Source organism: Lemur catta, chromosome 1 (genome assembly GCF_020740605.2).
Source record: "Lemur catta isolate mLemCat1 chromosome 1, mLemCat1.pri, whole genome shotgun sequence".
Lineage (NCBI taxonomy): Eukaryota > Metazoa > Chordata > Mammalia > Primates > Lemuridae > Lemur > Lemur catta.
In genome coordinates, this window is record NC_059128.1 from 110,457,318 (window position 1) to 110,472,156 (window position 14,839).

At 53.6% G+C, this 14,839-nt stretch overlaps 1 protein-coding gene across 1 annotated transcript; it reads right to left on the reverse strand.

The window, feature by feature from the left end:
• Positions 1-7,505: 7,505 nt before the first annotated feature.
• Positions 7,506-14,236, reverse strand: SPC24 (SPC24 component of NDC80 kinetochore complex). Its single transcript, XM_045546194.1, has 5 exons — positions 14,044-14,236; positions 10,107-10,251; positions 9,867-9,971; positions 9,678-9,754; positions 7,506-8,847 (listed from the first exon to the last, which is right to left on the reverse strand). Exons 1-5 carry the CDS (start codon positions 14,201-14,203, stop codon positions 8,741-8,743), a joined length of 594 nt encoding a protein of 197 aa, XP_045402150.1. The 5' UTR covers positions 14,204-14,236; the 3' UTR covers positions 7,506-8,740.
• Between the last annotated feature and the right edge of the window lie 603 nt (positions 14,237-14,839).

Below are 14,839 nucleotides of genomic sequence, written 5' to 3' on the forward strand. Positions count from 1 at the left end.
TGGGTGTGGCCGTCTGGACCCCAGCCTCACGTCCACTCCCGCCCCCAGACCCTTCTGTTCCTTTCGTCTCCTTGCACTTTCTCAGTTCAGGGTTGAACTCGTGTCATTGTGACAGTTTCGCATTTGTGTTATGATTTTGCACTGTTCCTGTCGTGTGTGTTGGGATGGGATCCTAGGATAGAGAAAGCCCGTGAGTCGATACTTGTGGAGGAAAGAAATCAGGTCAAAGTCACGGTCATGATTATCTAGAAATGCCATTTTCTTTATTTCTTTATGTCTGTCTGGCTGGCATTTCTACTTCTATGCAAATGCCACTTAGCCACTCATGTCCCCCAATCTGTAGCCCTCCCATCTCAGTCATTGGATAGCACTTCTGAAACAAGACTTCTTTCTGAAATTTCCACAAATGCTATGGTCACATAGGTGATCCAAGAGACAGTGGCAGCCGCCCTGAGATTCCCTCATGGAAATGTCACAGGGGACTGGCGAATTGTTCACTACCAGAGGACGAAACACTGTGCCCCACCCTGGAGCAAACCGCGAGAAGCCTTTCTCTTTCTGAAGCATGTACATAGGTCCCTGTACAGATAGCGGGGCTTTCTGTTTTATTTGCACTTTGAAACCCTTGTCACTTATGTATGTATATATATATATATAATCTATTTATTTTTGCAAACCCTGGTTGCTGCATTTGTTCAGTGACTGCACTGGGGGCAGCTGTCTCTGAGATGCCTTTGTCTTTATGTACAAAGATCGTTTGCACGGACCGGACTGTGTGCCACGCTTTGCAGGGGAATGATGTCCGTGTCGTATGTATCAGTTGCATTTTGGGAGGGAAATCACTTTTTAAACCACTGTATAGAAGGTTTTTATAGCCTGAATGTCTTACTGTGATCAATTAAATTTCTTAAAGGAACCATTTGGCTGGATCTGGTGCACTTTCTTCCTAAACTTTCTCATCTCCTCACTCTGTCCACGGGTTGGACTCCCTGGGAGAAGGAAGGGGACATTTCCCCAGGCTGCAGTCTCCGAGCAGGTGCGATAATTCCTGGCGGGTGATACGCTGAGTGGTGGCTTTGTGCATCAAATTCATCGCTATGCTAAGACATAAAACTCAAAGCCGGCACAGTGGATTGCTGTGTAGTAGTCCCAGCTACTCGGGAGCTTGAGGCAGTAGTATCTCGAGGCCAAGAGTTCGAGACAGCCTGGGGAACGTAGCAAGACCCCCATCTCTACAAAATAAATAAATAAATAAATAAAAAGAATTTAATACAGGGAACTCAGTATAAAAGACCAAATATGCCAGGTGTGGTGGTGCACCCCTATAGTTCCATTACTCAGGAGGCTGAGGCGGGAAGATCGCTTAAGCCTGGGAGTTCGAGGCTGCAGTGAGCTCGAACGGCACTCCAGCCTGGGCGACAGAGCAGGATCTCATCTCTAAAAATAAATAAATAAATAGCAAAAGACCAAATAGGCCAGGCGTGATGACACACACCTGCAATCCCACCTACACGGAAGGACCGCTTGAGGCCACGAGTTTGAGATGCGCTTGGGCAACCTAGTGAGCCCGTCTGTAAAAAAAAAGAAAAAATAACCCAAATGTGGCAAAATCACAGTGAGATGCCACCTTGCAGTCACTAGGGTGGCCGTGATTCAAAACAAAACAAAGAAAAGCGTTGGGGAGGATGTGGGAAATTGGAACTCTCGTGCTGTTTCGGTGGCAACATGAAGTGGAAAACGATATGGCGAGTCCTCAGCAAAAAACGCCCAGAACACAATTACCATACGATCCAGCAATTCCACCTCCGGGTATATTCCCCCAAATAATTGAAAGCAAGAACTTAAACGGATACTTGTACACCCATGTTCATAGGAGTATTATGCACAATGGTCAAAAAAGTCCAAACAACTCACGAATGGGTAAGCAAGCTGTGCTGCATCCACATTGTGGAATATTATTTAAATTTTTGTTAATTTATTCAATATTGTTTAAGTAATATTCCATACAATGGAATATTATTCAGCCTTAAAGGGAGAAAATTCTGACACATGCTGCAAAATGGGTGAGCCTGGGGACATTAGGCTGGGTGACATAAGCCAGTCACAAAAGGACAAATCCTGTGTGACTCCACTCATAACAGGCCCCTAGAGTCGTCAGATCCACAGAGACGGGAAGTAGGATGGTGGGTGCCAGGGGCTGGGGAGAGGGGCGGGGAGTGAGTGTTTCATGGGGACAGAGTGTCAGTTTGGGAAGATGAGAAAGTTCTGGAGATGGAGGGTGGTGATAGTTGCACAACAGTGTGAATGTGCTTAACGCCACTTAAGTGAGCACTTAAAAAGGCTTACGGCCCGGTGCAGTGGCTCATGCTTGTAATCCTAGCACTTTGGGAGGCCGAAGCAGAAAAATCACTTGAGGTGAGGAGTTTGAGACCAGCCTGGACAACGTAACAAGACCCCATCTCTACAAAAAATAAGGAAAAAAATAGCTGGGTGTGGTGGTCCCAGCTACTCGGGAGGCTGAGGCAAGAGAATCGCTTGAGCCCAAGAGTTTGTGGCTGCAGTGAGCTGAGATCATGTCACTGTATCACGCTAGCCTGTGGGACACAGAGAGATCATGTCTCAAAAAAAAAAAAATTATAGAGCACAGACTGGCCAGGCCGCCTGGGTTCATATACTGGCTGTGCCGCTGATTCGCTCAGTGACTTGGGCATCTTAGAGCCTCAGTTTCCCCATCTGACACTGATGCTAATCTCCGCCTCCTGGGCTGTGTGAGAGGGGTGGGCTGAGGGCTCTACACAGGCCTGGAGACAAAGGCAGGGCCTGTCATCTTTCCTGCGTCCACAGGGTGGCACTTCCTTCCTGCCTTCCGCCTTTTGTGTTGGGAAGCTTCCAAAAACGCCTCTGGGAGTGAAACTGAAGAGCCCACACAGGAAGCGCTGGGGCCTGCACACGGCAATCAATAATCGCTTGCTGGAATAAATCAGCGCTCAACCGAGTGGCAAATGGGATAAATGATCTCGGGTGGCCTGGAACACGGCAGTGCCTAGGAGGTGGCTCCAGGGTCTCCTGATGGGAGAGTGTGCAGAACTGGGCGTCCCCAGGCAGAGGGAAGTGGGGGCCCGGGAGCACAGCTGGGGTGGGACATGGCCCGTGGGAGAGGCCAGACGTGGTGGAAGTTTCTGGTCTCTGGCCTGGGCTGTTTTCTGTGAAAGAAGGTGTTCCTAAAACCCTGCACAGACATTCAGGTGTTCAGAGCTTCCTGACAAACCGTCCTCACCATGGTGCCCCGAGGGAGGGACGGTGACAGCTGCCCACTTTACAGACAGACAGGAAGGGGGTCACTGTGGCTGGTTTCTGATCTCTGTGGCTGCAGTTCTGTGGTTTCAGAATGGGGCCCCGACTGAAAGGAGTCGCCCAGGGGAGACACGCTGCCGACTCCCTGGTCTAGGGGCTCAGCGCCCCCCCACTCACCCGGACGTGCTTGCTCTGCAGGAGGGGGCACGGCCTGCAGCTTGGGCACCGCCACCCCTGCAGACAGAGTGAGGGCTGGGGGTCCTGCCCTCCCCAGCTCCGGGGGCTCAACAGCTCTAGTGAGAACAGGGTGGGTGGCGAAAGGAAGCCGCCCCCCAAGCCTGACATCCCCAGCTGGTATCCTCTGCTGCACACCCCCACCCCACGCCCCCTCCCCGGCTATCCCCAGGCCGGGTGTCCCTTCCAGCCACCCGGCAGCATCCCACAGCACAGCTGTCTGCAGTGTCAGCCTTCGGTCAGTGGCACGGAAGGGAGGGGAGAGGCGGGGAGAGGGGATGGGCTGCCCCGCCCTGCAGCTGGCCTGGCCTTGGCCCCCAACCCAGGGGTCAGCACTGCCCCCTACTTGCAGGCAGTGATTTTCCATGATGACGAGGGGATAAGAAAGTGCTGAGGGCTGAGTGTGAGTTCTCAACACGCACTGAGCAGGGCAGGCAGCTCCATGTCCAGCCCTCCCCCCCACACCCCACCTAGGCTCCCAGGATGCACCTGGGATTGGGTGGGGGTAACTTGGGGCTTGTGAGATCAGCCACTTTGGCGGAGCCACTGGGCTGCAACCTGTGTCGAGAGGCCGATGTCAGGTTTATTTTTCCTAGCACTAGGGCCCTTCTGGGAATCTGAAAAAAAAATAAAAAATAAAAATAAAAGAAAAAATCCCACAGTGAACTACAGGTCTGGCTTAATCAAGGCACCCTGCCCTCCAGCCATCTCTGCTGTCATTTGCACTTGCTGTGTCCCCTGCCTAGATCACTGTCTCCACACGTGTGTCCCCTGTGGGCCCAGGTCTGGGCTCAAATGACACCTCCTTTCTGTGGCCTCCCATAGTGCCCTCCCCCTCCATAGTGTTTTTATTTTCTTTCGCTCATTTATCACTCACTGAAATGATCTCGTTCTCAGGTTGGGATTAAGAGCACAAGCTCTGGGTCCACACAGCTCAGGTAAAATGCTGTGAAACCAGCTGTAATACCAGCTGTGAAACCTGAGACTAGTAGCTTGACTCCCCCCTCCACCCCCATGCCTCAGTTTCCTCATCTGTAAGATAACGCAGAGCTAGGCATGCAGCACTCGCTTGGCCTTGTCACGGCCTCCTTGGAGGGGTGGCTCCCTGAAGGAGGGTGGCCTGGCAGGTCACAGATGTCCAGTCCACACTTCTGTGTAAACAAGGGAGGCCATGGGAGGGCCTGGGGCCTCGTGCCCAGGCGAGTCAACTGCAGGTTGCAGTCCCAGACTGCAGAGGGGCACCGGGAACCCAACACTGTCAGGTCAGCGACCTGAGAACCTCTTCCTGGCACCCCTCAGCCTGTCCGGCCCAGAGGGGAAACCGAGGCTTCAGATCTGACAACCCGGGGTTCAAATCTGGCCTCGGGCACGCACTTCCTGTGCACAGGTGAGCTATCTCTGGATCTGGAAACTGGAAACCAGTCTTCCTCCAGAAGTGTGGGAGGGAACCAGGAGGGCTGGACGAAAGGGCTTGGCCACCCCCAGCTGCCCCTTGCTGCTGTCCTGAGGACACGCCTCCTCCCGGCGAGGCTACTCGGGGAAGATGCCTGAGTCTGGTCCCCAGGGGAAAGCCACTCAGCTAGTGGGAGGCCAGTGCGAGGGGTCCGGCCTCTAGACTCCGTGTGACCTGGGCTCTTCTCTCCAGAAATACCAGTCGTGAGCCAGGCCGGGTGGCGTGTGAACACGTGACCTGCCCGCCACCTGCCAATAGTGCCTTCAAGTGTCATGGCTTCAGCCTGCTCCGTCCCCGTCGGGGCTCGAGCAAGCGCAGGCGCAGGTGCCAGTCCTGGCTTGGCCTCTTCCCGCCTGGGTGGCTCAGGACACGGGGCCGACTCCTCAGAGGAGACTGCTTCTCTTCTGGGAAGCCAAGATGACCCTCTGGGGGCTGCTATATAAATGTCCCACCCCCATCCTAGATGTGACCACCCTGAACCCAGAGAGGGCTCAGGGACAGCTGTGTATGGAGTCCAGACTCCAGGGTTGTCCATGTCCTGCCGAGCCTCAGTTTCCCCATCTATAAAACAGATACTCTCCATGGGCTTTGGGTCGGTGCTGGACTGAGACTTGGTTTGACGGGCGCCAGGCTGGTGACCTGGTTCCTGGAACCTCGTCCCTACCTCGCCAGGCCCGGGCTGGGTGCTCAGCGAGCGTCTGTGACTTAGGAAAGGGCAGTTGCTGCGGGGGCAGCTCTGGGAGGGAGGAAGATGGGGCGGGGGTGGAGCAGGGGTTCAGCTGGAGGCTGCGGGCCTCAGGCTGTCCCAGGCATGGGGCCAGCGCCGGGCAGTGAGTCAGGGCCCAGGCATGCAGAGCTGGGGCCACTTCAGGCACCTCCCCAGCCCGCCTGCTGGGCCGCGTTCCTCACCCTCCCACTCGCCCCAACATCAGTTCCCAGGCCTGCCTGGGGGGACAGCGGTGGTGGGCACACTCCTCTGAGCCTGGGATGGCACTGTCTTCTCCTTGGGGAAACTGAGGCCCAGGCTGCTGGGGGTGGGGGACAAAGCGAGGACGTTCCTTCAGGGCGGGAGAGCTGACTCCCTGTGGGCCGAGGGGGGCCCCGGGGCCAGGGGCGCAGGTGAGACTGGGCTTCCAGAGCCAAACACTGCCGTCCCTGGGCCCTAATCTTAGGGGCACCCCCTGCCCACACAGCTGCTTCCCTCCCGGCCACTACGCTGTTTGCATGAGCAGACGGAAACACGCCTGTTCTCCCGCCCCGGGACTCTGGGCCGTGGGCTGGGTGTGCTCTACCCCTGGCAGCTTCAGGCATGTGGGGGTACCCTGTCCCCTGTTGGCAGGAGTGGCTGTGAAGGTGACAGTAGCTACTCAGCCAGCCCTGGGGTCAACGCTTGACTGGCACACTGGCTCCCAGCTGAGGCAGGTGATCAGCCTTGTGTGTGCCCCTCACCCCACAGGGACACCAGGCAACAGCTGGAGACATTTCCTGTTGTGACAGCTGAGTAGGTGCTACTGGCGTTTGGCGGATGGAGGGCGGGATGCTGCTAAATGTCCCAGGACATCCAGGACAGACCCCGCCAAGCAGGATTACGTGGCTCAATATCCCCGGGGCCGAGGCGAGGAAACCCTGCTCTGGTTCCAGTCTTCTGCTCCTTGAGGCTGTTGGCGAGGCGACAGCTCTGCTTCCATCTCATGTCACATAAAAGCCACCAATCTTGAAAATGAAGACAGCCCCAAAGGGCTTCTATGAACACTTAACTGCATGTCTAAAACCAGGCCCTCAGACCAGAAGCAGGGCCTCTGAAGTTCTCCTGACATTTCAGGGACAGACAAATGACCCCTCCTTCCTTGGAGGCCGGCCCTCGCCCCAAGAGCTCTGAGGGTCATTTTCAGTGCCCACTTGATGTGCTCAGATGCCTCTAAGACATATTGTTCCGCCGGGCACGGTGGCTCACACCTATGATCCCAGCCCTCTGGGAGGCTGAGGTGGGAGGATCGCTTGAGGTCAGGAGTTCGAGACCAGCCTAAGTAAGACCCTTGTCTCTAAAAAAACAGAAAACTTAGCCGGGTGTGGTGGTAGCACCTGTAGTCCCAGCTACTTGGAGGCTGAAGCAGGAGGACTGCTTGAGCCCAGGAGTTTGAGGTTGCAGTGAGCTACGATGACACCACTGGACTCTAGTTAGAGAGACAGAGCGAGACTGTCTCAAAAAAAAAAAAGAAAAAGATGTATTGTTCTGTCTGCCTAGAATGCCCCTGGGCGATTAAAAATCGCACTCACTGTAAACGATTCAGTTGCAGGAAGGGACGTGATGAAACCCAAGTCCAAGCTTGTGTAATGCACGTCTGCTGGTTTCAGGCAAAGCTGTGCCCAGGGGGCACCTGGTGTCAGTGGGACCCTGTCACCTCTCTCCACCCTTGGGCAGGCGGGCGGGCTGTAAGCTAACCCTGCGTAGCAGCACCCCGAGCACCAAGGACCAGGGAGTGGCGGACACAGCACCCTGGCCACCCCAGTCATGGGCTGCATGCTGAATCACTGAGCATTTATTCTGGCTATTTGTATCAGAAAACCCACAATAACAATAGCTTGCACAAAGTAGAAGTTTAGGTTTGCTCCCCTCATCTCCCCATTTAAATAAGTTTGTACTGATCTCTGGCTCCACTGTCACCAGGGAACCCGGGTCTGTCATCCCGAGAGGATGGCACCCTTCCTTGCTTGCGGCAATATGGCTGCTAAGGCTCCAGCCATCACCCCCAAATTCTACGAAACAGGAAGGGGGAAGAAAAGGTATACTTGCTTTCTAAGGATCTTTCTAGAACTTTCATAAAACATTTCTAAGTACATTTCAGTGGCCAGAACTTAACTACAAGGAGGCTGGGAAATGTGTTTTAACTGGAGGCAACCAGTGGTCTCCAGTGCACTCCACCCCGGAGTCACAGGCTCGGAGAGCGGAGGGGAGGACAGTGGGTCCCTGAAGGAAAACCAGATTCTGAACTGGTTATATACTCCACGTCCCCCACAAAAATGTCCATGATTGGTCAACTGTCCTTTTAATTAGGTCACACTCGACACACAGCTCTGTCCCACGCTTAACTCACCTCCCCTAACGGGCACCCTGCCGCCTGTTCATCAAACTTAGTCTTTTTTTTTTGGTGTCAGGAGTGGGATTTGACAGCCGCAGGAGAGTCCTCAGAATGGACATCCCATAATCTACCCGCCCTTCACTGCTTCTCCGAATGAGCAACACCTCATGAGTCCCATCACAAACGTTGCTCTGGTCCCCGTGCAACCCGCACGCTCTCCAGCTGGGGGCCTGTCACAATCTGGACCCCTCTCCCGCTCAAGAGCGGCGTCTACTTCTGTGTTGAATCCTCTGTGGACCAAGGGGGATCCTTGTCACTTGCATCTGTGTCTCTGGCACCTGGCACAGTTCTGGGCACACCGTGACACTCAAAGAGACTCCTTGAACGGATAAAAAAGAGCTGACCTTGAATCAAAAATGACAAATACCTGGGATGTGTCACTGAATACTGTGGTGGTATTTGCAGCACGTTGCCACAAATGTGATGTCACAGGCTTAGCACGGCTAAGTCAGTTTCCCACGACCAGGCAGAGGCCAGTCCAGGATCTGAGGCCAAAATTGAGAGAAAAAGAAATCCAGTTTGAAAAAAACAAAACATCTACATTTTAAGATTTCGTTTCAAACTGATCCCACCGCAGAAGAGTCCCGCTGTGAGCGAGACACGGCCACGACACTCCGGGCTACCACTTGGTGTCCACCATGCTCCAGAGATAGTCGCTGATGAACTTGCTGGAGAGCTGGGTGCCATCCAGGTGGACGGGCTGGGCGATGCTGGGGCCGTGATGGACTGAGGCGCAGTCGTAAGGAAACCCCCGCACTCTCGGCCCTGCCCCCGCCCCCACGCAAAGGGCGCTGCCTTTAAAAGAAGTTTAAACTATTTAGAGATGAAAATAAATGTTCATGAAGAAAAAAGTTAAACTCTGATAAAGTACTACCTTTTTTAAAATTGTGGTAAAAATCTACATAAAATTTACCTTTTTAACCATTTTTAAGCACGCAGTTCAGTGGCTCTACGCACACTCGTGTTGCTGTGCAACCATCACCACCCTCCACCTCCAGAACTTTCTCGTCTTCCCAAACTGACACTCTGTCCCCACTGTCCCCATGAAACACTCCCTGTCCCCTCCCCAGCCCCTGGCACCCACCATCCTACTTCCTGTCTCTGTGGATCAGAGGACTCTAGGGACCTCTTGCGAGTAGAATCACACAGGATTTGTCCTTTCGTGACTGGCTTATGTCACTGAGCACGATGTCCTGCAGGTTCTTCCATGTTACAGCCTGTGTGAGAATTTCCTTTCTTTTTAAAACTGAGTAACATTCCGATGTGTGGATGGACCACATCGTGTCCATCACTCATCCCTTGACAGACACGTGGCTTGTGGCCACCCCCTGCCTGCTGTGAATCGCGCTGCGGTGAACACGGGTGTGCAAATCCTTGTGCAGGTCCCTGCCTTCCATGCTTTTGTGTAGACCCCCGGAGGCGGGCGGGCTGCACCCTAATGGAATTCTATTTCTCACGTTCGAGGACCCTCCACACTGCTCTCCGCAGCAGCTGCAGCGTTTTACATCCCCCGCCGAGAGTGCACAAGAGCCCCAGTTTCTCCAGGAAAAGGATACTGCCTTTGATCATCCCTGGGTCACACTCGTAATCCCACTCGATTTTACTGACTTGGCGATAAAGTTGAGCCACATACCTATAAGACAAAAAAAGAAAAAGAGAAAAGAAGTTACCCCAGCATCAACTCCAACCAAGAGCTGCAGGACTGAACCCACAAACAGAGGCGCACACACTTCCGCGGAACCTACACGGCGGAAGGGATCGTGACTGTCGTATCTTCGTCAACTTCCCGCTCCTGTCTCTCGAGATCTGCCTCCATCTCCTTGAGCTCCTCCAGCTCTCTGGTGAGCTGGGTAGGATGGGAGTTAAGGACCCTGGCTTTGGAGAGAGGGCTGCCCGGGGCTGACCCCGGCTGTGCAAGGAGGCCTGGGCCTCTGGCTCTAGCCACGCTTCCAGGCAGAGCCTGGGCCGCACGCAGGGAAGGATATAGCAGGCTGCCCTTCAGCCTGGCGTCCTCCTCTCCGGCCTTCTGAAGCTCGGCTTCCAGCTGCTGCAGCTCCGCTCCCCCCTGGTGTGCCTGCTCCTTCACGTCCAGAAGATTCTGGGCCACTTCTTTCTCCATGGCGAGGATCTCTGCAGGGTGGGAGAGAAACAGGCACCTTCGGGTCAGTCCTTCCCCCAGGACAGCAGAGAGGAGGTGGGTCAGCCGCCCCCGTCCATAAGGAACTTGCTGGCTGCAGTCCTGTGCCGCAAGGAACACCTGGCGGAGTTCCACTGGGGACTGGGCACACTACTTCCATTTCACCAAAACACATTTAAATACACCAAAAAATTTAAAAACCTGCTCCTTACAGGAGTGGCCTACAGCACTCACTTTCCACCACGGATGAGCCAGCCAAGCTCAGCAGCTCCCCGTCCTCCCACCCAGCTCTCATCCTCATCCTCCTCATGCCAGGACCAACCTAACAGCCTCCCCACTGCCCCCTGCTTTGGTCTCTCCCTAAGCCAACCTGCCAATCCATTCTGCTGCCTGCCACGTTAAAGGCTAAGAGGGAAGTCACTCCCCTGCTTAGCTCCCCAGTGTCTCCAAGATAAAGTCCAGACCCCTTTAGTGTGTTTACCACCCTCACCAGCTGCCTTTCTCCCTACCATGCTCTCATCTCTCTGTTCACTGTTCTGCACAGGAGTTCGAGACCAGCCTGAGCAACATAGCAGGACCCCATCTCAAACAAAACAAAGTCTTAAGATGGCTACTGTGTTCCTTCCCATAGTGTCCCAGAAATCTGCCCACTCGGAGAAGGCGCAGATTAAAATTCTCCCCAAAGGGCCCATGTTTAAGTTTTTAAAAACTTATATTCAGTTAGTTATTCATCAAAGTATCACATGTGTATGATTGTGAAAATGTAAACACACACACCCCCTCTCTGAGGCGGCCACTTTCAACTTTAAGCTGTTTTCTCTGGCACTGACTTCCACATTTCTAAATAATTTGCTTATGCTGCTGTTCCTTGATTGGTCTGCTTCAGACGGTGCCTGCTGGTTTCCTGTTAGGATAGCTGAGGCTCCGGCGGCTCGCACGGCTTCCCACCCCTTGTCCGCCTGCCCCCCTGCCCCGGGGACAACCAAGTCTTCCCCACAACATTCATCACAGAGCTCTGTCGCCTGGGTGTGCACTATACGCCATGGGATAGCCCGTGGGGTAACTCCTACTGGGTGCCTCTCATAACAACCCTCTGCAGGGGTGGTTTCATTCCTCCCCCTACTTGGGAGGTGAAGAACAGAGAGGTTCACTGACTTGCCCAAAGGCACACAGCTCCGAAGCCAGGATGGGGACTAGATCTGTCTTACCCAAAGCCCTGGCTCCCTGGACGGGGCTCAGTCTTCTTGGCCTCAAATTCATCTACTTCGCTAAAACTGGGGCAGGCTGAGTCACACTGTTCTCCTCAAACCATCAAAGGAGGGGGAGTTAATGGAGGGGCAGAGGGAGGAGGGAGGGAGGGGGGGAAGACCCCGCCTGGGACATCACACTTAGAATAACATGCAAACTGTGTCTGGGAGCTCACCAGGCCTGGTAGAGTCTAGCCGATGCTCACTCATCTTCCACACACTTTCCTGGGCCTCCAAGTTCATTCTCACCTTGTGACCTCTGCATTTGCAATGCACTCTGCCAGGAACGCTGTGCCTGAGCCACTCCAAGGCCAGCTATATAGGCCATTCAAGTCTCAGCTCAGCCCTCCTCATTAAATGTGGCTATAAAAGGCATCACAAACCCCTGGCACTGACACTGCTGCAGAGAACTGTATGGTGGCTCCTCAAAACATTAAAACGCTGAATTTCCATTGAATCCCAGGATTCCACTTCTTGGTAAATACAGAAAAAGAATTGAACATAGGGTGTTGAAGAGATACACGTACCCCCATGTTCATATCAGCATTATTCAAAAGAGCCAAAAGGTGGAAGCAACTCAAGTGTCCGCTGACAGAGGAAAGAATACACCAGATGGGGTCCATCTATACAATGGGATATTATTTGGCTTTAAAAAGGAAAGATATGCTGACACATGCCACACCATGGATGAGCATGGAGGACGTTATTTGGTATGAAATAAGCCAGCCACAAAAGGATAAATGCTACATGATTCATTCTACTCATAGGAGGTTCCTAGAGTAGTCAAAGCCACAGAGACAGAAAGCAGAACAGTGGATGCTGGGGGCAGAGGGAGGGAAATGGGGAGTTAGTGTTTAAAGAGGACAGAGTTTATGTCTGGGAAGATGAGAACGTTCTGGAGATGGATGGTGGTGATGGTTGCACAACAGTGTGAATGTACTTAATGCCACTGAACTCTACATTAAAAAATGCTTAAAATGGTAATTCTCATGTCTAAAAAGAAAAAAAATTATGGCATGGACAATAGCAGTGCTAAGGGCAGGCCCCACACATCAAAGGCAACGTGCAGTGCAAGTATCACCTCCACAAACCTCACATCAGTCCAGCAAGGGGAGGCTATGCATCTGCAGCTCCACTTCACAGATGAGGAAACTGAGGCTTGGTGAGGGAAAACGGCTTAGGCTAGGCACTGTGGCTCATGCCTCTAACCCCAGCATATGGGAGGCTGAGGTGGGAGGATCTCTTAAGGCCAGGAGTACAAGACCAGCCCGGGCAACAAAAAATAGGCTGGTCCTGGCGGCTTATGCCTGTAATCCTAGCACTTTGGGAGGCCAAGGTGGGAGTATTGCTTGAGGCCAGGAGTTGGAGACCAGCCTGAGGAAGAGTGAGACCCCTGTCTATACAAATATTGAAAAATGAGCCGGGCGTGGTGCCTGTAGTCCCAGCTGCTAGAGAGGCTGAGGAGGGAGGATCCCTGGAGCCCAGGAGTTCAAGGCTGCAGTGAGCTATGACTGTGCCACTACATTCCAGTCTGGGCCACAAAGCAAGCAGCTGTCTCTTAAAAAAATAAATAATTTTTTAAAAAAGGAGTTAGCTGAAATCAAGGTCAAAGGCTCTATTAAGCAAGCCCCTCCCACCTTCAGGAAAGGCTGGATCTAGCCCTCTTGGTCCAGATGAAGATATTTATTAGCAGAGCTTTTTTCCCCTTACTGTTAAGTAAGTCTTACATTCAATGGCATCTTAGATCCAATGAAAATACTATTTATCCAGTATTCTCTCCAGGTGAAGCAGGAGGCACTTTACCCACATGTTTATTTAATCCTTATCATCATCCTTCCTTCTTCACCTCCTTCATGTTCCTGTTTAAACATCATCCGCACAGAAAGCCTTTGCTGCCCCCGCCCCCGCCCCCACCACTTCGCCACTCCTCCTTACACCATCTAGTTTTTCTCCTTAGCCTGTCACCTCCTAACATATCCATTTTTCTTGTTTATCCTGTCGCCTCCCCACTCCATGAACATTACAGCCCCAAGGGCAGGGATTTTGTCTGTCATGTTCTCTGCTGCCACCCAGTACCTTGCGCTCAGCAGGTGTTCCATAAAACATCTGAACGAACTCAGGAAGAAGGGATGGCCTACTGTTTCAACCACTGCACTGAGAAGGAAACTGAGGCACAGAGAGATTAAGAAACGCACGTCAAATTTCACAGCTGGGAAGTGGGGGTGCTGAGATTCAACCCCGGCGCCTTGACTCCTGAGCTCCGGTTCAAACCCTGAGTCCCCCCAGTTCCTGCTCACGGAGAGCTCAGAAGGGGCCAGGCCCTGCGGGTTCCTATATTTACCACTAAACCCGTAAGCTGGGAGGGGCGGCTGTTGTCATGAAGCACATTTCACGGGTGGGGAAACTGAGGCTCAGAGTGGGCAGTGCCCAGCGGCGGCCCCACGAAGGGGGCAGGACAGCCGATGGGAGAACCCGGGAGGGAGGGGGGTCGAGGACGATCTGGCTGCCCCCTCCCACTCCGCAGGCCTCGGCCCTCACCTCCTAGCTGCTGCTCGGCGCCGTCTTGCGTCTCCAGCAGCCGCTGCACCATCTGCTCGTGGCGCTCCAGCACTCGCCGCTGCTGCGCCTCGGCGCGGTTGGCGCCCAGCAGTCTGAGCAGCCCCTGGCTCACCTCCTCTAAGTCGCGGAAGGCCGCCATGACTATGCCAGGGCCAAACCCGCGCAAATTTGACTGCCCGCGGGGCCCGCCCCCTTCCTGGAGTTTTCCTCTTCCATTGGCTTCAGTCTCCGTCAGTCATAAGCCAGGGCCAATAGGTGTCTGGAGGGGCCTATCAACATGGAGGCGGTGGCCACGGATCTGGCATGGTGCGCCTGCGCCCGCTCCTCCGTCAGTCATCCGCGATGGCCAATCGGCGCAGGGAGAGGGCGTCTCTGGGAGGCCAGCCAGATGCGCCTGCGCAGGCAGGAAAGCAGCAGCACGAGCCGGAAGTTGTTTATTTCTCCGTCTGCTAGGGGCGTGGTGTGGACGGTTTCTGGCGGAGCGGATACTCTGCAGGGTGTGCGTGGGATACGCACAATAAATATAAGAAATAAGTAAATTCTGTAACAGCCGCGTAGCAAAATGGAGTCTGCAGCCGAATTCATTGAGTTCGAATCCCAGCTTTGCCACTTAGTTGCTGTGTTACCTTGGGCAAGCATCACCCCTCTCTGTCTTACTTTCCTCCTCAGTAAAATGAGGGTCATAATAGTGCCTGCTTCAGGCTTGGCGTAAGGATTAAATGAGGATGGTGCCTGGTATTCAGCAGGGCTATATAAGTGTTACATGAAACATACA